The sequence below is a fragment of the Sceloporus occidentalis genome, unplaced genomic scaffold, assembly GCF_023333645.1.
Source record: "Sceloporus occidentalis isolate IW3139 unplaced genomic scaffold, rSceOcc1.0.p SCAF_192, whole genome shotgun sequence".
Lineage (NCBI taxonomy): Eukaryota > Metazoa > Chordata > Lepidosauria > Squamata > Phrynosomatidae > Sceloporus > Sceloporus occidentalis.
This window is the reverse complement of record NW_028317172.1, coordinates 1,565,004-1,591,593: the sequence shown is the minus strand read 5'-3', so window position 1 is coordinate 1,591,593 and position 26,590 is coordinate 1,565,004. Positions and strand designations below refer to the sequence as shown.

Sequence of the window (26,590 nt, the reverse complement as noted above, 5' to 3'; positions counted from 1 at the left end):
GTTACCGCACAGGAGGATCCAGGTCCCCTGCAGCGATGCGGGGGATCTGGATCTTAGTCTAATAGTCAGACCTCATTTGAGGTCTGATTAGAAGAAGACCCCGATTACAAGACGAGGAGTCTTTTTCAGAGCATTTGCTCTGAAAAAAACCTTGTCTTATAATCGAGCAAATACGGTAATCAAGAATGCCAGTGAGAAAAATATGGCATAAGTTGTCAGCTGTGGTGACAAGAATGCAACATTATTTTTTATTAAGGAAAACAATTGGCATGCATTAGAAATATTTGGCTGGGTAATTTCATCTCTTCTGGGTGGCAATTCAGCCCTCACATTCTTTTTCTTCATTCTTTTTTTTTTCCAATGGACCATTGTATAGTTAGTCTAAATTCAGTTCAGCTCATTTACAGAGGCAGTTTAGTACTGCTTTCTTTTTCTATGCTTTTCTGGCATCCAGAGAGTTCTGTAAACATCACACTGTACAGCACTCAAGTGTCAGGTTGAAAAAGTGTATGGATTATATAGAACTGAACATCATGTTCTGTGAAAGTTCCATCCAGGTCTGTGCACATATTGAACGCATTTAGAAACACATTTATGAAAGCATCTATCCATACATATCAGCTTATCTAAATACCTTTCCTATTACTCTTGCTCTTGATACCATCTCAGTCCCATAACACTCACTCCCACAAACTCTATGGGAATTCATATTTATAGTTATTAATATTTATGTCTGAAATGTATATAATATATCAGTTATGCACCTAGCACTCAATATGCCTTATCTTGCAAATCCAGTATATCCCCACTACCTTTAAAGTGTTAGATGGCTCAAGTAGGACCCCCTAACTTCTCCAACAACATGTCTGCTAATATGGTACTGCATTAACATTAAGAAATATATTAGGTGACTTTTTTTCTTCCGTGCAAAATATTCTTGCGACACTATGTTATGTTAATGACATGTAATAAAAGGTACAAAGAAGGCAACAGTATTTTCAAGAATCATCATGCACATATATAGATGCTAGAAAACATAATTAAAACATAAGCGCATTCAAGGCAAGCATGTGTCAAAGCAGCAAGGTTTCCTCTATAACAGAAACAAAACAGCTCCCACCTTGTTTCCAATTCCAAAATGCAAGCCCCCTCTTGCTCCCACTGGTCAATAGCAGATATAAAACCATGAGGTGACTCCACGCCAGTCTATGATTAAGGGACAGAGAGCGTGAAGCATTGTTTCTTTCCACCAGGACAAGGGCACCTGGAAGTGCTGAAAATAAATGCACTTTTTTTTTTTGCGTTTCATTTACTGTTGGCGTGAAGTCATATCCAGGTTTTCTTTATAAGCCATGCTATTTCATGCCTTCTCTGAACCAACAATTTGAAGCATAACTAAATGATTTACAGACCACCCAAATGTTGTAATTCTAAAAATATGAACGTTTCTCACCCATCATCCACAGAAACATACAATTTGTTCAGACTAAAAAAAATATTGCGACTGTAAATCACTGTCCCAGGATAATTATTTCCTTTTTTTCTTTCGGTGGATATTTACAACTTTTCCCCATTGAGTACTTTGTATTCACAGTGAACTCATGCATGACATACAACCCTAGTAAAAATAGTAAAGGTGAGACTGATAGAAAAAACTAACAGACATATTACAATTGTTAACGCTTTATAACAGCCAGGGGGTATAATATATCCTGTTATCACCAGCAATATTCTGTGGACACAAGTCTGAGTTTAGTGATATCGGAGCGTACCAGCTGGTGCCTTTTGCACTAGTATATTACATCTGAAATACCTGGTTGAAAACAAGTGACTTAATTCAGAATATTGTTACCTCCTGACAAATAATGATATTCATAAGCACTTTTACAAGAATCAGTTGGTGCCACAATCAGTGACTACGATAAAGTCTTTGTGCTCTTACCATACTAGTATGGCCAGATATATTTGGTATGCGTATCTAGTGATTCCATGACTTCTGTGAGTATGCCTTGAACTATTTAAGGGATCTGTCACAGTGATGCCCTGTTTATGGTAATAAAGTGCCTGTTGAATATGGCATAAGGAAAATTTGGCTTGGGCACAGATGTAGCCACCAGCTGCTTCTAAGCCTGAGCACATATAAGAAAGGTGGGGAATGAATATAAAATAAAAAAGGCATACACTGTAATAATTAAAATATTTGCCCATACAGACTGCATATGGCCCACATTTTGGAAAACATAGCTCTAAGCAGTTTTATATAATGATATGCTGCTATGTATAATAATATGTTTTGATTGCCAGAAGAGCCGTAAACACCCATTAAGCAGAGGTGCCTTTTTAAACAGATGGATCTTTAAATCCACCACTAACATTAACAAGTACTATTGTCATTGCCTTGTTACTAAAATGAAACATAAAATGTTGAAACCTCGTCCTTGAATACTTTGTTTCATTATTTGGGGCCTTTATTGATCTTGTTATAAGGGGGTTGCATACAATAGAAAGAAGATCGAACAATTGCTTGAGACTCGTGGATGATCAAAAGTGAGGTTCTATGCCTAATGACATATTTAAGTTGAAAATGAATTCAACATATATTGTCAATAGACATTTAATTTGTCTTAATCTAATTTTTCACAACCTATTACTTATCCTATCCTTATAACCAATTATATCAGTGTAGATTCTTCTTTGCTCAACACATAATCTAGCCCATATTTAAAGGTATCTCTTGAATTTAATAGTACAATGTCTGTGAGTGAATTCCACACCTTTATTGTTCGTATTGTAAAGAACTCTTTTTATTGCTTTAAGTGAAAGGTCTTTTTAAGAGAATGTTTGGCATTGTCCTTGTATGTATTTTTGTAATGCTATTATATCTCATTAAAGCACCTTTAACTTTGTAGCCCATCCAGACCTGCACTGGATATTCAGAGTAGGGTATTACCATTGACTTATACAGAGGCAAAGTTATATTTTCCTCCTGTGAGGCAATACCTCTTTTTATACATTAGAGTATCTTACTGGCCCTTGCAATAGCTGACTCACAATGGACACTGTTGCTATGTTTATTGTATACAATTATTCCCAGGTCCTTTTCATTTAATGATTTCCCTAACACAACCCATTTTAGGCAAAATGCGCACATTTATTTATTTTCCTAAAATGCATAACTTTGCATTTATCAACGTTAAATATAATTTGTTTGGTTTTTATTAACAAAGACTTTCTACGCTCTAGCTTTAGAGTTTTCAATCCAGATGCAAAATTATTGCCTAAGCCTATCACTTTTAATTTGTACAGTAAACTGTTATAAGGAATTGCATCAAATGCTTTAGCAAATCCAAATAAATCACATTTTCTGAAAGAAAATCTATGGTCTATATATTTTACCTCTTCAGGAAATCTAATTAAGTTAGCTAATTCCTGTCCTTTATAAAACCAAGTTGACTCTTACTAATGACATTGTTGAACAAAATGTATTCCTGAATAGTAATCCTTGGCAAACTTGCAAATAATTTCCCAACCACAGATATCATAGGGCCCCCACTACTGCTTTATTTAGTCTTGTCATGATATATGTTCCAAATTACTCCCTATATTGTCCTGCTTACTATGGACTCAATTATTCAAACCTTTTGTTCATGACTGGGCCATATAGGTTTCTAAATATTTAAGGTTTCTTTTTATATATGTATAGCCTTCAAAACTGGCAAAATTAAACTAGTATGGCCACTCAATTTAGTCTCATAAGCAACCAGCTCTTCAGTCTATATACATGACTCAACTGTCATGCAACCCTAACTGTGACTCTTAAATGTGCTTTTATTAAAATATTTTTATAATTTATTTCTATGTTTCTGTAAGTATATCAAAATGTGTATGTTAATAGTATAAATACTATCATAAACTATGTTATACGGTATTTATATTTACAGCTTGTTTGTCTTGTTCTTCACTTCATAGAAATCTGCTGGTGGACATTTCAAATAAACAGCTTACTGAACACGAAATTATGACTCTAGGACGCCATTACAGTGTTAGAGAAATGCAAGAGGCTGATTTAAGCTTTCTACTTGGCATGGCCCAGGAGCAACTGAAGAAAAAGGCATTTGAGAACTTCAGTAGACTTACTGATGCATTTAAATACAACGATCGTGAAAAGTAAAGCAAAATGTATTTGTTGTTGGTGTTTGATAGCTGATTTCAATGTCCCTCAAAATCCTAGCAGTCATACATAATCTATTTGCCTCACAGATAAAAATAGATTTCAAGTGTATCTGTGTTATTTCTTGTTACATTACTGTACATTATATTTTATCTAAGGAGTGCCAGTAGGTGCCATAGGCACCGGCATAACTACATCGGTCGCAGCTGCAATGGGGCTCGTGCCTCTAGGGTGCCCGGTGCGACCTCTGTCTCCTTGTAATGGTTCAAAATTGTTTAGAAAGGTCAGAAGGGCCCTTCAGTGATTCTTAAAAATCCCCCTCCATGTTTTATTTTCTTCAATGGCATAAAAAACAGTATATTGTTGTAACACAGGGTGACAGACAAAATGAACATTGTCATACACAAGTTGAACATCCTACTCTATCACTTCGAGTTAGTGATTTAAGACCATTGCTCCATGTTGGGTGTCACCTTCTTAAACAGTAATTTCAATCCTTTGTATTTGGCATTGAGATTAAAAATATACCCCCTGCAGCTTGGAACCCAAGACAGTTGCCTAGTTCAGACAGGCTAGCACTTAGGTGCTTGTAAATAGATAGTGAGCAGTCATACACTCATAAAGTTAAAACCTTGTAAACTGTAAACAAAATTGTATAGCAGCGGTGTAGAAAAAGGCTAATTGTTGAAATATTGCTGCTAATCAAAACTAAAAACCCAAGGACATTTTTAGTATTTGTGAGATGCGTTCTGTCTTCTTTTTTTTTTTAATTCTTGTAATTACAATAAACAATACAATCTCTCTGTTTGTAGGAACAGCAAGATTTCCTTCCAAGAAACTAAAACCATTTGCAAAGCCTTCAAGATTCCTTTGGCAGACGATCTTCTTCGGGTGATAATACAAAAGTAAGCCTCAAGCATTTAGATTTGGCTTTGGAATGTGTGTAATCAGTTATACAGAGCTGGCTGGTGACCTTTTGTGAGGTAGAGTGGGATGGCGGCTACTGACTCTAAAGCACTAGGGTGCTTTCCTGCTGCCCTTTGAAAGATAATATAATGAATGCTAGTCAGTCAGAGCTATATGGCTTACTGTAAAATGCACACATTCAAGCTAGATAGCAGAATCTAAGGCATATGTAATGTGCATATTATGTCTTGTAGTTCAGATTCTAGGATTACATAAATTTCTCACAAAGAGGATTACTGTGCAGATGGCATGTTTGCAGAGACATATTGGAATATAAACTCTTTAATGCACATGTGTCACACAAAAACCTGATGCCTGTGGCAAGTTTTACGGAGGGCAGATCACTTTATTGCTTTATTGGTAGATCTGGCTCCCTGTGGACCATACCTCAGTGGGATGATTATGAAGATCTCCATTGTAACTGGTCCATTCCTTTTACAGCTGTATGACAAGTCAGTCTATATATATATTAGAGATTTGTGTTCTGACGATGACCTTTGTTTCCTGCCCTTTTGGTTCGGATGAAAATGGGAGGGCTTTTTACGTTTGTAAAATAAATTTGTTGTTACTCACCCTCATTCCCTTTCTGATGCTCTTTCATACTCTCACACTCTCATTCCCTCTTTCTCACGCTGTCTCTAAATGTCTCCCTACCTTCTCAGCCGACTGCTTCTGTGTCCCTATCTTTTTGCTGTGCAGCTCTACTTCTTCTCTTGCGCCTTCTTGTTCTTCTCTCTTCTTTCTTTGTCTGCTGCTTTAAAAGGTAATCTTTCTTTGTTCGCTTCTCTGTGGACAACTGAACATGGCCTTCCAGTGAACTTCAGCAAAATGGTTTCCAGGCACACTGTTTCCCACAGTTGCTGAAATTCACCAGGAGGCCAGCATAATGAAGACAGATTTGCTGAGAATGAGAATCTTTTTTGCACCTCTCTTTCTCCACGAATCTATCTGTATTATTTATGCCTCTCTGTGGACTTCTGCAAAAGGGCAGAACCATCGGGACAGCCTCTCCTTTGATGTTTCTCCACCCTTTTGCGGAAGTTCACCAGGAGGCCATGTACAGTCCATTGTCCACGGAGAAGCAAAGGAAGAAACAATACCTTTTGGAGCATTGGACTAAATAAAGACAGTAGAACAAGGAGATGCGAGAAATGAAGGAGAGGTGTGCAGCAAGGAGACAGGTACACGGATACAGTCCACTGAGAAGGTAGGGAGCTATACAGAAAGAGTGAGTGCGAGAGAGTGTAAAAGAGCATGAGAGAGTGAATGAGAATGAAAATTCAGAGCTCTTTGCTTCTTTTTCTTTAGTTTCGTTAGGAGTCCCCCCCCATTATCAGAGATTCATACAGATTGCTGAACTTGAGATAATTAAAATTGAAATTTGTACGAACTCGAATTCACAAGTCTAATATATATTATACATATACTCCACTTCATGTGTGCTGTTCCTGTCCAGGTCTACCCTTTATAAGAAAAAACTGATTAATAAAGCTGGAGGCACAGATCTCACTTCTCCATGCTAGACAACAAGAGACCAGGACTGCAAGGGGTACAGAGGAACCTAGGAGCAACATAGCTTGTAACAGTTGGCCCTCTGTGAACCATGTCAAAGCACTGGTTTTAGCTGCCATGTGTACACTGAAGCCACAAAACTTCTAATGAGATTTTAAGAGTGTTTTCACATGTGTATCAAAATTCACATACCAAATGGAAACAAGAGAATGAGGTGTAGTTAGTGAATGGACACAGAAAAATAATCATCCTATAGTGAAAAATAAACAAGCTATTGAATAACATAATGGAGTTGATACTGAAAGCAAATCTATTTGATATACAGTGAGGAAGCACAGAATGTAAACTAGTTAAGTAAAATTAAGGTAGGGAGCTGGATGATGATTTCTAAAGTAACCACAGCAAATTACCCAGCTGATGGACATGATTCAGGTTCTGTGGCAAAGGATAACATAATGAGAGTTATTTTACGAACAGAGGAATGGGCCTCACAAATCTCTCAACAGTGCTCATTTATTCTTCAGTTTATGGCCTGTATATTCAGATTTTTTGACATTTACTCCTAACACTAAAGGGCCCAGGCTGTTTAGTGACTAGTTAGTTTACAGTACGTGATCAGGACATCGGTACAGGCTGCCAGACCTTCTAAACCTTGTGTTTCTCTGTAAAATAGTAGAATATAAAAATATTTTTAATACTTCCCCTACTTACAATATTTATCAAAATATGAGCAACTTTATTTCTATGAAAGTTTAGGAGAGCAGATGAATGATCATTCTATGTGACTGCATTCTACTCTACAAATATAGTGGCCCAGTTAATGAGAAAAAAACCCTCATTATCTTCAAGAGTAACATCCAGTCCCAAAGTGTTATTCATATATTCAGTATCCTCTGGAGATTATGTCTTAGATCTCATACATGTCCTTTGTGAATAAAGGAACATCCAGAGTTTAGAATATCATATATATACCATATATTTGCCCAACCTACAGATGCTGATTTTATTTTAGGCATCTTTCTTTTATTATTTTATAACTGAGTATTTTCTGTTTCTAATGGACCAGTTTTTTTACTAATCAGTCTGAGCGGGGGTAGTTCTCAAAAAGGCTGCTTATTTGCTTACCTGATAGCTGCTACCCAGTTGCTGTCTGCTGACTTTTCATTTGGGAGTGCTGAGCATTGGTTTTTCTTTGTTATTATGTATAGTACATATTAAGCACTATCACAGGGGCGTACCTAGAGTATTTGGCACCTGGGGCAGATCCTGTATGTGCCCCCCCCCCAAACACTTTAAAACTGCATAGCTTCTATCATTATATACTGGTGTAGACATTGAAGGTGGTACAGCATTACTGTTATCATTATATACTGAGGCAGACATTGACGGGGGTACAGCATAACACCTATCACTATACATTGAGCCAGACATTGATAATAGTGAAGCATAACTCCTATCACTATATACTAAGTCAAACATTGATGTGGTGTAGGCCTACCACTTCATTGTCTGGCTTAAGGATGCACCGAAAAGAAAATTCTGGACTGAAACCGAAAATGAAGCATTTATCTGTCCGAAACCAAATATGACCCCCCACCATAAAAAAAATCTCACACTTTTATTTAAAGTAAGTAACACAGCAAAATAGGACAAAAAAATGCAATAACAATATTAATATATATATATATATTTGTTAACAGCAATCACACTCCTATCATGACCAGGCATACCCAGATTCCAGCATGTACTAGCTGACTTGGCATGATAGGAGTGTGATTGCTGAACTCAGCACTGGAGGCATAGAATCAGACATACAAATCCCATATTTGCAGGTATACAATAATAATGTATGGAAACATAGCAACAGATAAAACTACAGGCATAGATAATAGGTTGCACAACCCAAAGCCAGCCCTGGCGTCCACACTGCCCACATAGAACCTGACCAGCACCCAGATTACACACATAGGATTTACCATCTTTGTCCCCAACCAGCCCAGCATGAGTCAAATTTGTCCCCAAACAGCCCGGCCTGTGCCATCTTGGTCCCAAAGGCTCAAACATCCTGCTTGTGCCATCTTTGCCTTTCCACAAATCAATTATACATCTGTCATACACACAAACACTTTTACAGTCACTCACTAATTCACTTTCATTCACATAATTATTTCCCACAATAATTCATTCTCTCACTCATTCACACAAATTTACACATTCATTAATGCATTCTCACAAACTCATTAATTATCTACCTCATTCAGACAATTCATCCACACATTCATTCTCTCACTCATTCACACAATGCATCCACACATTAATTTATTCTCTCACTCATTCTCACTGTTTATTTATTCCAATATACTCACTACCCTCTCTCACTATCTACCTTTCCCCCTTTTTCTACCCCCTTCTCACTATCTACTCCCTCGCTTCTCACGATCTACCCCCTCTCCCTCCCTTCTCACTATCTACACCCTCCCACTATCTACCCCATCTCACTATCTACTCCCTCTCCCTCCCTTCTCACTATCTACCCCCTCTCCCTCGCTTCTCACTATCTACCCCCCTCCCTCCCTTCACACTATCTACCCACCTCTAACTATCTACCTCCTCTAACGATCTACCCCCTCCCTTCTCACTATCTACCCCCTGTCCCCTTTGTAGTTAAAGGTTTTGGACTATCCAGAAGTCCTGCGGTGGAAGCACGACACCTCCGTCTTCCTGCTCTGCCGCTGCTTCCTGCTCTTCTGCTGCTGCGCTGTTTCACTGCTGAGTGCCGAAATATGACGTCATATTCCGGCGCTCAGCAGGACATGCCGGCACCGCAACGGAGTTAGAGGCCTCACGAAGGAGACTGAGGGGTGCCGAGCGGTTGCTAGGCACCCCTCTCCTCCGCGTAAAAAAAAAAAGTGACGAGGCTGCCAGGGACTTGTGGTCACCCTAGCCCGTGGCACCCCCCTGATGAGCGGCACCCGGGGCAGACCGCCCCCGCTAGGTAGGCTACTGTGAGTAGCCAGTGAGAATGCGATTTTCAACCTGTATGTCACACTGTTTGGAAAAGCTGATAAAAAAAAAATAACTGAGTAGCCAAATGGAATTGGAATCAACAACACTAGAACTAAAGAGTTCTGGCTTTTCTCTTTTTTACATTTTAAAAAATAAAATATAAAACAAACCAGCTAGAACACAACACAAAATTTAGATGGATTGCAAGTGAAGCAGACACACAGGACTCCCAGCAGTGTACCAAACTTAACATTTCAACAAATGTAACTAAATAAGTGTACTAAGCAACAACTGTACAAAATCACATCTGCTTTTACTTTTAAAATAGTTAGCATTCTGCTTTGAATCAGATAACTAAGATTATGAAACTGTAAACCAGGCATTTCTGATGTTCATTGATTTTAAAGTTGGTTCCAAACCAAGGTCCACAATAAAATATTTAATTACATGTGCAATATGTAATTGTTTTGTTTACATGCTATGTGTACATATTAACATATTCTATATTTGCTTTGTAAAGGCACAAGGAAAACAACGGTCAAATTAATTATCTGGAACTGGTGTCTGGACTTAACTGGAGAGAAAATCCAATTCCTGCACAGCAAAAAACTCCAATTAAGGTAAATTAGCAGGACTTGCTCAGCAAATGTTGCTTGCTTTAATTTAAAATTTGGCAATTTACAGTTGCATTGCTTTCCTAAAATGATCAAATACTGTTTCTATATGGCATAATTTATTACTGAAACAGTGAAATGTAAATGCTAGTGAAGCCATCTTGGTGTTCCAGTAGAGTTTCTACAGTCGGTGCTAGCTTTTTGATTTGTCTAGAGCATAACTTTTTTAAGAAGTGCCACAATAGACAAAAGCAGCTTGGTTTAATAAGAGTTTTGTACAAACCCCACTTTCCATTTTGGCCATGTACCTCTAATTTGCCAATTACGGTAAGTTCTGCTTAACTATCGGCGCATTTAGGCCTACAGAGGAGTAATTGTGGTAATATTGGTTTTTTTTTCCATGATGCATGGATAACACTGGCTGATATCTCATTGATTTTTGTACATAACCAAACATCTAATGAAAAACACAATGTCTGGTTAACTAGTAATGGTAGACATTCTAGTGATCCTGCTCTGTGAATAAAGCCCTGACCGCTCCAGCAACCTTCCATTTCTTATTTGATTCATACATTACAAGATTGAAGTTAATTAATGAAACATGCTTGTGGCAGAGGAAGTTAAACAGTCTATGAAGTCAATTCTATACTGAGATCAGGTGATTACTTTAATCTTGGAGTATTTGTTAACAGGGTTGATATGCTAGTTTGGCCCACCACACATTCACACAAGTACAGCAGTAAGGTGATTATTTGTTTCTTTCAGTTGCCAAGCTCATGCAAAACTTGAGGCTACTCAGCACTAATGACTTCCTTTGCATTGCACTCTTTGGTTAAGTCCACAGGAAAGTAGTAGCAAATTGAGTTTTAGTTCCATTCTTAGCAGTCACGGTTTTTAGCAGTTTAACCTCTATTTTAGCATGAGTTACATTCTAGGTTTAAGGAATGAAGCCTATGATGCATATAGCATACACAGTGTTCTTTAGTGCTTTTATGCATTAAATCCCAATGTACTACTTTTTATTGAACAGCGTGTAAAAGTAGAACATTAACCTTCCTCATTCTGAGCCTAAATAAAAAAAGCTTGTTATAAACAAAATAATACTCATTTTATTGCTACCAATAAATACCTCATTCATCAAGAAGAAATATGTAACTCACTGTGGCACCTAAGACAAGCTCTGACCTCAAGAGCAATCATAGCCTGGAGGCCCATACAAATTTTTCCCCTTTCTTCCCTCTTAGAAACTGGGCCTGGCAGAATTCCTCCTCATTAAATTTAAGAATTTTGTTTATTAAGTTTCCTATGTATCTTTTAGATCTGCTTTCTAGAAAGAATGTTTAGATGGATGAAAGATATAAAGTCTTTTACATACAACAGTTTTTTCTGTTACAGCTTCTCGTAGCAGTAAAAACATTGGTATGTCCGTCTAATTGCACCCTAAATATAGGTGTGTTTTTCTCCTAGATCGTGGAGGGATTATATAAGTAAATGATGTAAAAATAAATTTCCTCATGTTGTTACTGAACTAATGCCAAAAAAAATGGGAAATTAGTTGACTTTTGCCAGTTTTGTATCAGAATTGCGTGCTATTAGCCCCAATAGTATTGCAAAGGAATGCGCAAATTGGATAAAGAAATAAGAACCCCAAGATCTTATAGTCACTATGTGACTGACTACTCGTATATCCACGAGATATAATCATGTGCTCATTGATATTGCACATTTGTGGACACACACACACAGATTTGTGATGACCATAGCACAGAAAAACCCTGGCTCAGGCATACGCAAATGAGAGATCCCATGTAAAAATGGGTAGGAATTCAAAAAGTGTTATACCTGGTGTCCTAGAATGCATTTGAGACTTTGTATTACTGTATACACTGTACAGTGTTTTTTCACTTTTTATTCAATATAAGCTTATGTATTATATGTATATATAAAGCTTAGTTTAAGTTCATGAGTATTATTCTAACATGGAAATATATACCAACACATCAGCATTCCTGGGTAGCAGCGGAGGTTGTCTGCACGCATTGTGCAGACGTCCACTGGCTCCCATAACTTGACACCAGGGAGTCAGGTGCATGGGGGACAAGTCTAGGGATGCATTGATAAGTCAGGGGGCATATAGGGGAGTATAAGGCATATCTGGGGCAGAGTGGCATATAGTGGGTATAAGGCATATCGGGGGGGGGTAGAGTGGCATATAGGGGAGTATAAGGCATATACGGGGGGAAGAGTGGCAAGCCGTGGGGCAGATGTGCATAACTGGGGGGCAGGTTGGGAAATTAAGAAAAATGCATTTTTTGTTTTTATTTCCTTTTTTCATAGTTTCTATTAAATATGAAAAAATAGTTTACATGTGAATTAATATTTACTAATAAAACATTTTCCCTAAAGGGTAGTCTTATATTCAGGCTTTTTTCTTTTTTTTTATAAATTAATATTCAAATTTTGGGTGGTCGTCTTATAATCGAGCAAATGCCATAATATTTTTTGTCTAGCGTGGCTTCTGTTCTATGGAGGAAGTCCTATGCTAAATTTATATTTACATTATAAAGTAAAAACGGAAATTTTTACTCACCGTAAATTCCTTTTTCCTTAATACAGTGGCAGTACGATGGGTAATGTTCTTTTCTTGGGACAAGCTGATCTAAAGATAAAAACAATTAAGTGCCCCGGAAGCCCTCCTCCTTACCCATAAAAACCGGGGCCGAACCGGAGGTAGACAGTAAGTAACAAGACAGACACCAAATAGCTTGCAAACATAATTTATTAAACAAGGGAGGGAAACCGGTACTGCCACTGTATTAAGGAAAAAGGAATTTACGGTGAGTAAAAATTTCCGTTTTTCCCAACATACAGTGGCAGTACGATGGGATATAGCAAGATCCCAGAAATGGGGGGGCCATCTTAAGAGACCACTGCCTGGAGCACCTTACGCCCAAAATCCGCCGCAGAGGAGGAAAAGATGTCTAGCCGATAATGGTGCACGAAAGTGGAAAATGAGGACCAGGTAGCAGCCGTACAAATGTCCTCAGGAGAAGCTGCAGCTCTTTCAGCCCAGGAGGCCGCCATAGCCCGAGTAGAATGTGCCCTGATGGGCCATTGCAGAGTGAGACCACTAGAGTGGTAAGCCATGCGGATGGCGTCCACTAGCCAACGAGAAATAGAAGCCTTAGAAACTGCTGACCCGGCCGACCGTCCCAAAAATTTGATAAATAGCTGGTCCGAAGAACGGATGGAGGAGGTACGAGCAATATAAATCTCCAAAGCCCTCTTGACATCTAACGTGTGCCAAAACAATTCCTCCGGAGAAGAAGGACACGGAAAAAAAGTAGGAAGAACCAAGGGCTGACTAATAGTGGAACGGGAAATGACCTTGGGGAGAAAAGAAGGTTTAACATGGAGAACCACTTTATCGTCATGAAAAATCGTGAACTCCGGAGAGGACGAAAGCGCCTGGATTTCTCCAACTCTCCTAGCCGATGTAATAGCCACTAAAAAAACCGTTTTCAGCGACAGAAACTTCATGGATACCTCCTCCAGAGGTTCAAAGGGAGCTGAACATAAGGCTCGAAGTACAACGGCAAGATCCCATGATGGAAACAAGGACCTCCTAGGAGGACGGCGAATAGTAGCGGCCTTAAAAAAACGTCTAATAAGCACGTGAGAGGCCAGATCCGAAAGAAAAAAAATGACTAAGGGCCGAGATCTGCCCTTTTAGGGTCGAGACACTCAGGCCCAAAGTCAGACCTTCACGTAAGAAACAAATGACGGAATTGATGGCAGGAGGGAAAATGGGAAGGTGCCTAGCGGTGCACCATCGGAGGAACTTGGTCCATACCCGAAAATAAATTTTGGAAGTTGAACTCCTGACTGAAGTCAACAGAAAGTCTGCGACGTCCTTGTCCAAACCCTGGTCACTCAAGATCAGCCTTGCAACAGCCAGGCTGTCAAACGGAACATCTGAAGAAGTTCCAGGCGAAGGTCGATGTTCTCGAGAAGATGTGGAGAAATTGGAAGCTCCCAAAAGGTGATAGTCAACTGCCGGAGGAGGACAAACCAACCCCTGTTGGGCCAGTATGGAAGGATGGCCAAGACCCTGGCCTTGTCGTTTCGGATTTTCAGCAGAACTCGAGGAATCAATGCCACTGGCGGGAAGATGTAGGCCAACCGGAAATTCCACACCATGGAAAGACCGTCCAAAAATTGTGGACGATCCCATCGGTTGAGGGATGCGAACACCGGGACCTTGCGGTTCTTGCGAGTCGCCATCAAATCTATTTCCGGAAGACCGAAGAGTGACATCAGAGTGGAGAAGGTTTGAGGGGTCAAAGACCATTCTGTCTGCGACCATCTTGCTCTGCTTAAATCGTCCGCGATTACATTGTAGCGGCCTCTGATGTGTGTCGCCCAAATGGGCTCCCCATCCTCGGCCGGAGGCATCCGTGGTAAGAATAATCCAACTTCGGGGACGGAAAGAGAGTCCTCTGGCGAGATGGGACGACTGCTTCCACCAATTCAACTGGGAGAGAACCTGGCCACTTATAGTGAAGGACGTTTCCAGATCTTCTTCTTGCCTGGACCAGTTCAAGAGGATCTGCCATTGCAAGGGACGAAGTTGACACCTTGCCCAAGGAACCGCTGGGATGGCAGCGGTGAGAAGACCCAGAACGCTCATAGCCTTCCTGACAGAGCAAATTGGATCTCTTTGCAGTGACGAGATCTCTTGTTTTATCTTGAGGCTCTTGGAACGCGGAAGATAAACGCAAAGGGACATTGAGTCCACCAAAAACCCCAGAAAAAGAGTCCTGGAAGCGGGAATGAGGCAAGATTTTTTCTTGTTGATTAACCATCCGTGGAGTTCCAGGAACCTCATAGTAGTGGAAAGGTCTGACAAAAGTTTCTCCAGGGAGGCCGCCATGATCAGCCAATCGTCCAGGTAAGGAATTATCGAGATACCCTGTGCTCTGAGATGAGCTGTCAAAGGACAAAGGATTTTCGTAAAAACTCTTGGGGCTGATGCCAGACCGAATGGAAGGGCTTTGAACTGGAAATGATGCACCCTGTGATTGACGCGCAAGGCAAACCTCAGAAACTTCCTGGATGCTTCGGCAATCGGTACATGAAGATAAGCGTCTTTCAGGTCTAAGGTGACCATAAAATCTCCCTCCTTTAGTACCTGAGTGACCGAGGTGATACTCTCCATCCGGAAATGCTGGTAGGGGATACAGCTGTTTACTGACTTCAGGTCCAGAACCGGACGCAAGGAGCCATCCGGCTTTGGTACCAGAAACAACCGGGAATAGACCCCTTGAAATCTTTGGTGAACAGGAACTTTCTCTATCACCGCTTTTCCCAGAAGTTTCATGCTTTCGGAAAAGAGAGTCCAATTTTTCCTTTCCAAAGGGTAGGACGAAATCAGGAACTGGCGGACCGGAGGCCGAAAGAACTCTATCCTGTAACCCTCCGAAATAATCTGACGAACCCACGGATTTTGTGTGGTCTGTTCCCAGGATAGGCCGAAGAGTCGTAGGCGTCCTCCCACTTTGCAGTCAGAATTTTCTTTTATCCTGCTTTTTCGGCCGCTCTTGGAATTTTTTATCTCCAAAAGGCCCACGAAAATTCTGAGATCTGGAGGATTGGAAGACGGGTCTCGTGTTCCTATAAGGATATCTGCGGTTCCACCTTGGCCTTCGATCCTGAGGCAAAGCTCTTTTAGTATCCGAGATCTGCTTAATAAGATCCTCCAACGGAGCACCAAACAACTTCTTACTCTCTAAAGGTAATTCACAAAGCGCAGATTTAGAAGCTGAATCCGCCGTCCAGGACCGTAACCAAAGGGCTCTGCGTGACACGGATGACAAGGCCATGTTCTTGGCTGAGAGTTTAAGGGACTCCTGAGCTGCATCCACAAGAAAATCGTTGGAAAGTTTTAAATTTTTCAACAGTTGATTGATCTCAGAATCAGCATCATCCGCAAGACAATCTTGCAAAAGTTGAAGCCACATGTGCTGGGCCCTAGCCACTGCAGCACTCGACACTGCCACCTTACATTGAGCTCCTGCCGCCTGGAACACCCGCCTGCAAGAAGTCTCTGCTCTCCTGTCCATAGAGTCTTTGAGCCCGGACACTTCACCGATGGGGAGAGTAGTCTTTTTGGAGAGCTGGGCCACCTGTATGTCCACTTTGGGGGGATCTTCCCAAGAATATTCCCCCTGAAGCCTGAACAACTGCTTAAAGCGTTTAGAAATGAAGGCTCTTTTTTCAGGGTGCTTCCATTCCCTGGCGATAAGGTCATCCACTTTAGGGAGTACAGGAAAACCTTTAACCTTCCCCACGTCACCTACTAGGAGCATACGAGTCACATCCTTGGTGAACCTACGGAGATCCTGGGAGGGGAAAATAATCTCTTCCTCCGAACTATCACTAGAAGAACTAGAGGACCGGGAGACCTCACCCGAGGAAAGGTCTGAATGAGAGGAAGACCTGGATCTCTTGCGCTTGTGCGTGGAAACCAACTTAACTCTCTCCTGAGATTGAGCTGCCGAAAATTGAAAAGCTTCAAAAGTTTGCGCCAAATTTTCCTGGAACCACCCGAGGAAGGATTGAAGGTCTTTGCGCTTCTCAGCAGCAAGCTGGTCAGCAGAGCAGGCGTTGCACACCTTCTTTTTCCTGCAGCCATCCGGCAGTGGAGTAGCACATTCAGCACATGACAAATGCTTAGCTTTGGAAGTGGCCTTTTTGGGAGCGGAAGCAGGTCTTTTATCCTTATCCGGATTCTCTGATGGTAACGGACTAGACATCTGATGAAAAATAAAAAATGTATATTAAAAAGAAAAATATATAAAAAAAATGTATTTATTTTTTTTTTATTTATTTTTTTTTATATTTTTAGGAGGGAAGAGGATAGGAAAGAGTCAAGATAAAGAAAATATCTTACCCTAACCTCCTCTGAACCGTGTGGGGGGGCTGGTGACACGGCTGCACTGTACTGACGAAAGCTCCAGCAGTCAGACAGGCAAAAGCGCTTAAATGCAATTTTAAAATTGCCGCCCTCCGGAAGATCCGATTCGCGCATGCTCAGTAGCGCGATCGGATCTTCAGTGGAACGCAACGCCACCCGGGCGTGCGTTCCACCTACACTGCGCATGCTCCCACTTCCTTGCTCAGAAAAGGAAGAACTCAGTACATCCTCCGTAACGCGGACCGCTACGGAGGGAAGCCTCTCTCTGCTCACCACCCGGGGAGCAATCGGAGGCAACGAAGACCCCCAGGCAGCAACCTGTGCGCCTCACCAGATGCCGAACTCCTGTCCGGCCGACGAAACACCTGTCCGTCCCTGTAAGGGACAAGAAAAGAACTGTCTACCTCCGGTTCGGCCCCGGTTTTTATGGGTAAGGAGGAGGGCTTCCGGGGCACTTAATTGTTTTTATCTTTAGATCAGCTTGTCCCAAGAAAAGAACATTACCCATCGTACTGCCACTGTATGTTGGGAAAAATACTTTTAGCCGTGAAAGGGCTGAGTGTGATACACAGTAAGAGCTCATAAATTATAAAAAGGATAAATAATAAAAAGAGGGGCCACCAGACAGATGGCAGTGAGGGTTTTAAGGCCAAATTTAAAACAGCAGAGCTAGAGCAAGTGTCCATCTCGGAGTCTTGTTCTTTTTGGTAAATATCCCCCTAATGATCACAAGGTCATCTCTATACAAATATCCAATTTACTTGTAGTGCGAGGAAGATGATCATAATAATACCATATCGCCAAATATTTCATTAATATATTTTTGAAGATAATGTATCATAGAAAGGAATACCACTAACAAATGCAAAATTATATCTTCTACTATGAAGCTTCAATTAGAATTTTGACCGCAAATTGTCCTTTTATGTCCTTTAAATGTATGATAAAGATAACCTATGGGTGCAATTTCCTTTTAGATATTGGATGAAAATATACAGGCAGTAAGTAGATAGGAATGGAGGTAACTCAGTCTGTTCTATTCTGAGGAAACTGTTGTGACAAGTGATATCAGAAGGTTTAAATTTCTCTAGACTATTATTCACTGGTTGCAGGCTAAACACAATCATATGTCAACACTAGCTGTTCAGAAGAGCACTTCAAATGCACTTCACAATGCAAGACTTATTACATTACACTAATTAGCAACTAAGACCTAAACAATGGAATTTGACTAGTATTAAAAGTTTTACTTGGTCTTGTGTTTGTATTAAATTGTTTATATATACTCTGTTTATATGCTTATATACTATATATACAGTATATACATTACTGTTAAAGTCACTTAGAAATGTTCTTGTGTTTAAAGAAAAACAAATTTTAACATAACATAGTAACATAGTTCATAAGGTTGAAAAAAGACCAAAGTCCATCAAGTTCAACCTATATACATATTGTGTCCCTACTGTGTTGATCCAGAGGAAGGCAAAAAAACCCTTATGAAGCAGATGCCAATTGCCCCATACCAGGGGGAAAAATTCCTTCCCGACTCCAAATATGGCAATCAGAATAAATCCCTGGATCAACGTTCTGTCCCTATTAATCTAATATCCATAACTTGTAATATTATTGCTTTCAAGAAACACGTCCAGGCTCCTTTTGAACTCTTTTATTGAGTTTACCATAACCACTTCCTCTGGCAGAGAGTTCCATAATCTCACCGCTCTTCCTGTAAAGAACCCCCGTCTGTGCTGGTGTAGAAAGCTTCTTTCCTCCAGCCGTAGAGGATGTCCCCTTGTTATAGATACATTCCTGGGTATAAATAGGTCCTGGGAGTGATCTCTGTACTGCCCCCTTATATATTTATACATAGTTATTAAATCCCCCCTAAGCCGTCTTTTTTCCAAACAAAATAACCCTAATTCTGATAATCTTTCTGGGTACTGTAGTCCTCCCATTCCCCTTATTACTCTGGTTGCCCGTCTTTGAACCCTCTCCAGCTCCACTATATCTTTCTTGTACACTGGTGCCCAGTACTGTACACAGTATTCCATGTGTGGTCTGACTAGTGACTTGTACAGTGGCAGAATTATTTCCTTGTCGTGGGCATCTATGCCCCTTTTGATGCACCCCATGATTTTATTTGCCTTAGCAGCAGCTGCCTGACACTGGTCGCTACAGGTAAATTTACTGTTAACTAAAACTCCTAAGTCCTTTTCCATGTCGGTCGTCCCCAGTGTTTTCCCATTTAATACATATTCCCAGCCTGGATTTTTCTTCCCCATGTGCATAACCTTACATTTATCTGTGTTGAACCTCATCTGCCACATCCCAGCCCAAGCCTCCAACCTATGCAGATCCATTTGTAATCGTGCACTGTCCTCTATTGTGTTAACCACGTTACAGAGCTTAGTATCGTCTGCAAAGATTGATACTTTACTATACAATCCCTCTACAAGGTCATTAATAAATATATTAAAAAGAATAGGACCCAAAACTGACCCCTGTGGTACCCCACTAGCAACAGTAACCCACTCAGAGTATGTACCATTAATAACCACCCTCTGTTTCCTATCACTGAGCCAGTTACTTACCCACATACACACATTCTCCCCCAGCCCAAGCATTCTCATTTTATGTACCAGCCTTTTATGTGGCACCGTATCAAATGCTTTGGAAAAGTCAAGATATACGACATCCAGCGATTCACCCCGATCCAGTCTTGAGCTCACCTCCTCATAAAAGCTGATCAGGTTAGTTTGACAGGACCGATCCCTTGTAAACCCATGCTGATATGGAGTCATACACTTATTTTCATTGAGATACTCCAAAATAGCATCTCTTAGGAAACCCTCAAACAGTTTACACACAACAGAAGTTAAACTAACAGGCCTATAATTCCCCGGGTTACTTTTTGTCCCCTTTTTGAATATTGGCACAACATTTGCTATGCGCCAGTCCTGGGGAACAGACCCTGTCACTATAGAGTCCTTGAATATTAGAAATAGGGGTCTGTCTATTACATTACTTAACTCCCTTAGAACGCGGGGGTGAATGCCATCTGGACCTGGTGATTTGTCTATTTTGATTTTTTTTTAGGCGGCACTGCACTTCTTCCTGGGTTAGACAGGCGACATGTACTGGGGCAGTTATCTCATCCTGCTGTATATTACCTGGCATTTCATTTTCCTCTGTGAATACAGCAGAGAAGAATATATTTAATAGATTAGCTTTTTCCTGATCCCCGTCTATAACTTCTCCCTCATTACTTTTTAAGGGGCCAACGCTTTCATTTTTAACCTTTTTACTATTTATATAGTTGAAGAACATTTTGGGGTTTGTTTTACTCTCTTTAGCAATGAGTCTTTCTGTCTCCACTTTTGCTGCTTTTATCTGATTTTTACATATTTTATTTTTTTCCCGATAGCTTTTTAGTGCTTCCTCACTGCCTTCCTGTTTTAGTAGCTTAAATGCCTTTTTTTTGCCATTTATTACCCCCTTTACATTTTTATTTATCCACATTGGTTTTCTCTTGTTCCTGACTCTTTTATTCCCATACGGTATGTACCTTTCACAGTGAGAATTTAAGATATCCTTAAAAATCTCCCATTGAGTGTCTGTACTCTTGTTTTTGAGGACATTTTCCCAATTTACAGTGTTAAGGGCTTCTCTTAGTTGATCAAACTTTGCCTTCCAAAAGTTCATGGTTCTTGTGGCTCCTCTAAGAGTTCCCTTATTGAAGGACAAGTTATAATGTATCATATTGTGATCACTATTTCCTAGATGCCCCCTGACCTGCACATTAGTTACTCTGTCAGGTCTGTTGGTTAATATTAAGTCCAGTAGGGCGCCCCCTCTGGTCGGGTCCTGTACCATTTGGGACAGATAATTATCTTTACTTATAGTCAGAAACCGGTTTCCTTTATGAGATTCACAGGTCTCTGTTTCCCAGTTTATGTCAGCATAGTTAAAGTCCCCATAATAACCACCTCATTGTGATTTGCTGCCTTGTTTATTTGCTTTAATAATTGATCTTCTGCTGCTTCCATTATATTTGGTGGCTTATAGCAAACCCCGATCAGTATTTTATTATTTTTCTTTCCATATATTTCTACCCATAATGACTCCACATTATCATTTCCCTCACATATATTCTCCCGCAGTGTGGCCTTTAGGCTGGACTTTACATAAAGGCAAACTCCTCCCCCTTTTCGTTTTTTTCGATCCTTCCTGAATAGACTATAACCCTGTATGTTAACCGCCCAGTCATAGCTATCATCCAACCATGTCTCTGTTATACCCACTATGTCATAGTTTTCTTCAGACATTATTAACTCCAGTTCGTCAGTTTTATTGGTCAGACTTCTGGCATTAGTAAGCATACAATTTAGAGGTGTATGGTTTTTTTTCCCTATGAAGCCTATCCCTATTGACTATTCTAACCCCTCCCTCCGCTCCACCCCCAGGTACATTTATAAGCCCCACCTTTCTATCTACACTATCTTCCCCTTCTATATTGTAGTTTCCCTCCCCCCCTTTACCTAGTTTAAACACTCCTCCACCCTTCTGGCCATCTTCTCCCCGAGCACAGCTGCACCCTCCCCATTGAGGTGCAGCCCGTCCCTACCGTAGAGCCTGTATCCGACAGAGAAGTCGGCCCAGTTCTCCATGAACCCAAACCCCTCCTTCCTACACCAGCTTCTGAGCCACTTGTTTAGCTCCCTAATCTCCCGCTGCCTCTCTGGTGTGGCACGTGGTACAGGTAATATTTCAGAAAATACTACCTTGGAGGTCCTTGCCTTAAGCTTGCTACCTAAGTCCCTGAAATCATTTTTAAGGACACTCCGCCTACCTCTCACTTTGTCATTGGTGCCAATGTGCACCATGACTGCTGGGTCTTCTCCAGCCCCCCCCAGTAATCTGTCAACCCGATCCGCGATGTCCCGAACGCGAGCGCCAGGCAGGCAACACACTGTTCGGCGATCCCGGTCTTTGTGACAGATCGCCCTGTCTGTCCCCCTAATAATTGAGTCCCCCACTACCAGCACCTGTCTGGCCTGCCCTGCGCTCCTCCTTCCCTCCTTACTGGAGCAGACACCCCTCTGGTGGTCAGAGGCAGTGACTTGCTGCAGTACTGCTAACTCTGAACTAACATCCCCCTCATCTGCCAACCGGGCAAACTTGTTGGGGTGTGCTAGATCAGGACTAGCCTCCCTGGCGCTTTTCCCCCTACCCCACCTTCTAACTGTAACCCAGCTAGCTGCCCGACTGTCCTGTACCTCCATCCCGCTATCCTCCCCCACCTCTACCCCCGAGAGAGCTTGCTCAGTGAGCAGCAGACTCCTCTCCAAGTTGTCAATAGATCTCAGTGTTGCCAGTTGCTCCTCTAGACTCAGGATTTGTGCTTCCAAATGAGCAACCTGCACACATCTCGCACAGCAATATGCACCCTCGAAGCGCTGATCAAGGATTGCATACATTGAGCAAGATGTACACCTGACCGCATTGTCAAACATGGAGGACATCTTGGCAATGGGGATAGCTCAAATAACTGGCAAAAACAGACAGTAAGGTGCAATATATATATATATATATATATATATATATATATATATATATATAATAAATATATGGAATCACAAGGATTTATACTTTACCCTCCTTCTTGCTTTTTAACTCCTTCTTTGCTTGTAACTCCTCACTTAGAGATGTCACTTAGGAGATTCGCCCCAGCTCAGGATTCGCTTGTGTGTCCAAGCTAAATGCAACTGCAAAAGCCAAGCAGAACTCACAGAGACTTAATTACTTAATTAGCAACACACCTGAAATAGCCCTTACCCCTTTTTTTTGCTTTTTTCAACAAAACTTTACACTGAACACAACACAAACAAACACAGTGCTCCCCCTTGCAATAGTAATGAATATACTCTCCTTCTTTGCTTGTAACTCCTCACTTAGAGATGTCACTTAGGAGATTCGCCCCAGCTCAGGATTCGCTTGTGTGTCCAAGCTAAATGCAACTGCAAAAGCCAAGCAGAACTCACAGAGACTTAATTACTTAATTAGCAACACACCTGAAATAGCCCTTACCCCTTTTTTTTGCTTTTTTCAACAAAACTTTACACTGAACACAACACAAACAAACACAGTGCTCCCCCTTGCAATAGTAATGAATATACTCTCCTTCTTTGCTTGTAACTCCTCACTTAGAGATGTCACTTAGGAGATTCGCCCCAGCTCAGGATTCGCTTGTGTGTCCAAGCTAAATGCAACTGCAAAAGCCAAATTTTGTCCATTAAAATAACACACAATGGATCAGAAATACAATGTAGACATTGTTAATGCTATAAATGACTATTGTAGTTGGAAACGGCTGATTTTTCATGGAATATCTTCCTAAGCATAGTGCGTCCCTTTATCAGCAGCAATCACTCCCATATTCCAATGGCACATTGTCTTAGCCAATCCAAGTTTAAGTTTAAAAGGTTAATTGATCATCAAAAACCCTTTTGCGTGGCTAGAAATTTCCTTGTTTTCCATGAAAACAGCTGAGTGACCCCAAACTTTTAAAACGGTAGTGTACACTACCTTCACTTATATGGCAACCTTGGTAAATATGAGCAAAAAAAATACTCGATACTCTGCTCTCAGGGATATCAAACAATTGCTAACACAACCTGGTTTATAAAAAAACATGTTAAATATATCTGTGGCACAATTATTGGCATGCTTTTAGTCAATACTTTGTGCTACCTCCCTTTGCCAAGATATTAGCTCTGAGTGTTCTATAATGCCTGATGACGGTAGAAAATAATGGCAAGGAATCTGAGACCATTCCTCCATACAGAATCTCCCCAGAGCCTTCAAATTACAATGTCAACGCCGGTGCACTTGCCTCTTCAGCTAACCCCACAGGTTCTGTATGGGGTTCAAGTTAGGGGACTGGGATGCCCATGGTATGACCTACATTTTGTGGTCAGTAAACCATTTTGTATATGTTTTGAAACATTGTCCTGCTGGAAGATTCAACCACAGCCCATTTTAAGCTTTACAGCAGAGGCAGTCAGGTGCTCATTTATTGTGTTGATATTTGATAGAGCCCACGATGCCATGTATCCTAACATAATGTCCAGGTCCTCTGGCAGAAAAAAAAGCAGCCAAACATTAAAGAACCACCATTACATTTAACCATGGGCATGAGGTACTTTTCCATATGGCTACATATCTCTATGCGCCAAAACCACCTCTGCTGTTTATTGACAAAAAGCTTTATTTAAGTTTCATCTGACCATAGAACCCAATCCCATTTGAAGTACAAGTAGCATCTGGCAAACTGAAGATGGTTATGGGTTTTTTGTGGAGGAGAGTAGAGGATTTTTTACCCCAAACAAGTTGTGGTGATGTGGGTGATGACAGATTGTAGTACTGGAGACTTTCTGACCCCAAGACGCAACTAACTTCTGCAGTCCTTCAGCTGTGATCCTTGGAGATTTTTTGGCCACTTCACAGTACGTTGAGACAATATAGACACACGTCCTTTTTCAGGTTGAATCATAACATTTCCAGTTTATTGGAACTTCTCATTTATTGGCCTGATGGTGAAAATTGGCATGTTCAATAGTAACATAGTAACATAGTAACATAGTTCATAAGGTTGAAAAAAGACCAAAGTCCATCAAGTTCAACCTATATACATATTGTGTCCCTACTGTGTTGATCCAGAGGAAGGCAAAAAACCCTTATGAAGCAGATGCCAATTGCCCCATACCAGGGGGAAAATTCCTTCCCGACTCCAAATATGGCAATCAGAATAAATCCCTGGATCAACGTTCTGTCCCTATTAATCTAATATCCATAACTTGTAATATTATTGCTTTCAAGAAACACGTCCAGGCTCCTTTTGAACTCTTTTATTGAGTTTACCATCACCACTTCCTCTGGCAGAGAGTTCCATAATCTCACCGCTCTTACTGTAAAGAACCCCCGTCTGTGCTGGTGTAGAAACCTTCTTTCCTCCAGCCGTAGAGGATGTCCCCTTGTTATAGATACAGTCCTGGGTATAAATAGGTCCTGGGAGTGATCTCTGTACTGTCCCCTTATATATTTATACATAGTTATTAAGTCCCCCCTAAGCCGTCTTTTTTCCAAACTAAATAACCCCAATTCTGATAATCTTTCTGGGTACTGTAGTCCTCCCATTCCCCTTATTACTCTGGTTGCCCGTCTTTGAACCCTCTCCAGCTCCACTATATCTTTCTTGTACACTGGTGCCCAGTACTGTACACAGTATTCCATGTGTGGTCTGACTAGTGACTTGTACAGGGGTAGAATTATTTCCTTGTCGTGGGCATCTATGCCCCTTTTGATGCACCCCATGATTTTATTTGCCTTAGCAGCAGCTGCCTGACACTGGTCGCTACAGGTAAATTTACTGTTAACTAAAACTCCTAAGTCCTTTTCCATGTCAGTCGTCCCCAGTGTTTTCCCATTTAATACATATTCCCAGCCTGGATTTTTCTTCCCCATGTGCATAACCTTACATTTATCTGTGTTGAACCTCATCTGCCACATCCCAGCCCAAGCCTCCAACCTATGCAGATCCATTTGTAATCGTGCGCTGTCCTCTACTGTGTTAACCACGTTACAGAGCTTAGTATCGTCTGCAAAGATTGATACTTTACTATGCAATCCCTCTACAAGGTCATTAATAAATATATTAAAAAGAATAGGACCCAAAACTGACCCCTGTGGTACCCCACTAGCAACAGTCACCCACTCAGAGTATGTACCATTAATAACCACCCTCTGTTTCCTATCACTGAGCCAGTTACTTACCCACATACACACATTCTCCCCCAGCCCAAGCATTCTCATTTTATGTACGAGCCTTTTATGTGGCACCGTATCAAATGCTTTGGAAAAATCAAGATATACGACATCCAGCGATTCACCCCGATCCAGTCTTGAGCTCACCTCCTCATAAAAGCTGATCAGGTTAGTTTGACAGGACCGATCCCTTGTAAACCCATGCTGATATGGAGTCATACACTTATTTTCATTGAGATACTCCAAAATAGCATCTCTTAGGAAACCCTCAAACAGTTTACACACAACAGAAGTTAAACTAACAGGCCTATAATTCCCCGGGTCACTTTTTGTCCCCTTTTTGAATATTGGCACAACATTTGCTATGCGCCAGTCCTGGGGAACAGACCCTGTCACTATAGAGTCCTTGAATATTAGAAATAGGGGTCTGTCTATTACATTACTTAACTCCCTTAGAACGCGGGGGTGAATGCCATCTGGACCTGGTGATTTGTCTATTTTGATTTTTTTTAGGCGGCACTG

General features: G+C 40.9%; 1 protein-coding gene across 1 annotated transcript in view; it reads left to right on the top strand.

Moving 5' to 3' along the window:
• LOC149278381 (EF-hand domain-containing family member C2-like) overlaps positions 1-12,903 on the top strand; it is a 52,443-nt gene extending 39,540 nt beyond the window's left edge. Inside the window, exons 12-16 of the mRNA XM_089502078.1 lie at positions 3,970-4,167; positions 4,984-5,076; positions 10,176-10,275; positions 11,665-11,688; positions 12,886-12,903. Of these exons, the coding sequence (XP_089358204.1) occupies positions 3,970-4,167; positions 4,984-5,076; positions 10,176-10,275; positions 11,665-11,688; positions 12,886-12,903 (433 nt within the window). The remainder of the gene's footprint in view (positions 1-3,969; positions 4,168-4,983; positions 5,077-10,175; positions 10,276-11,664; positions 11,689-12,885) is intronic.
• Positions 12,904-26,590: the final 13,687 nt, after the last annotated feature.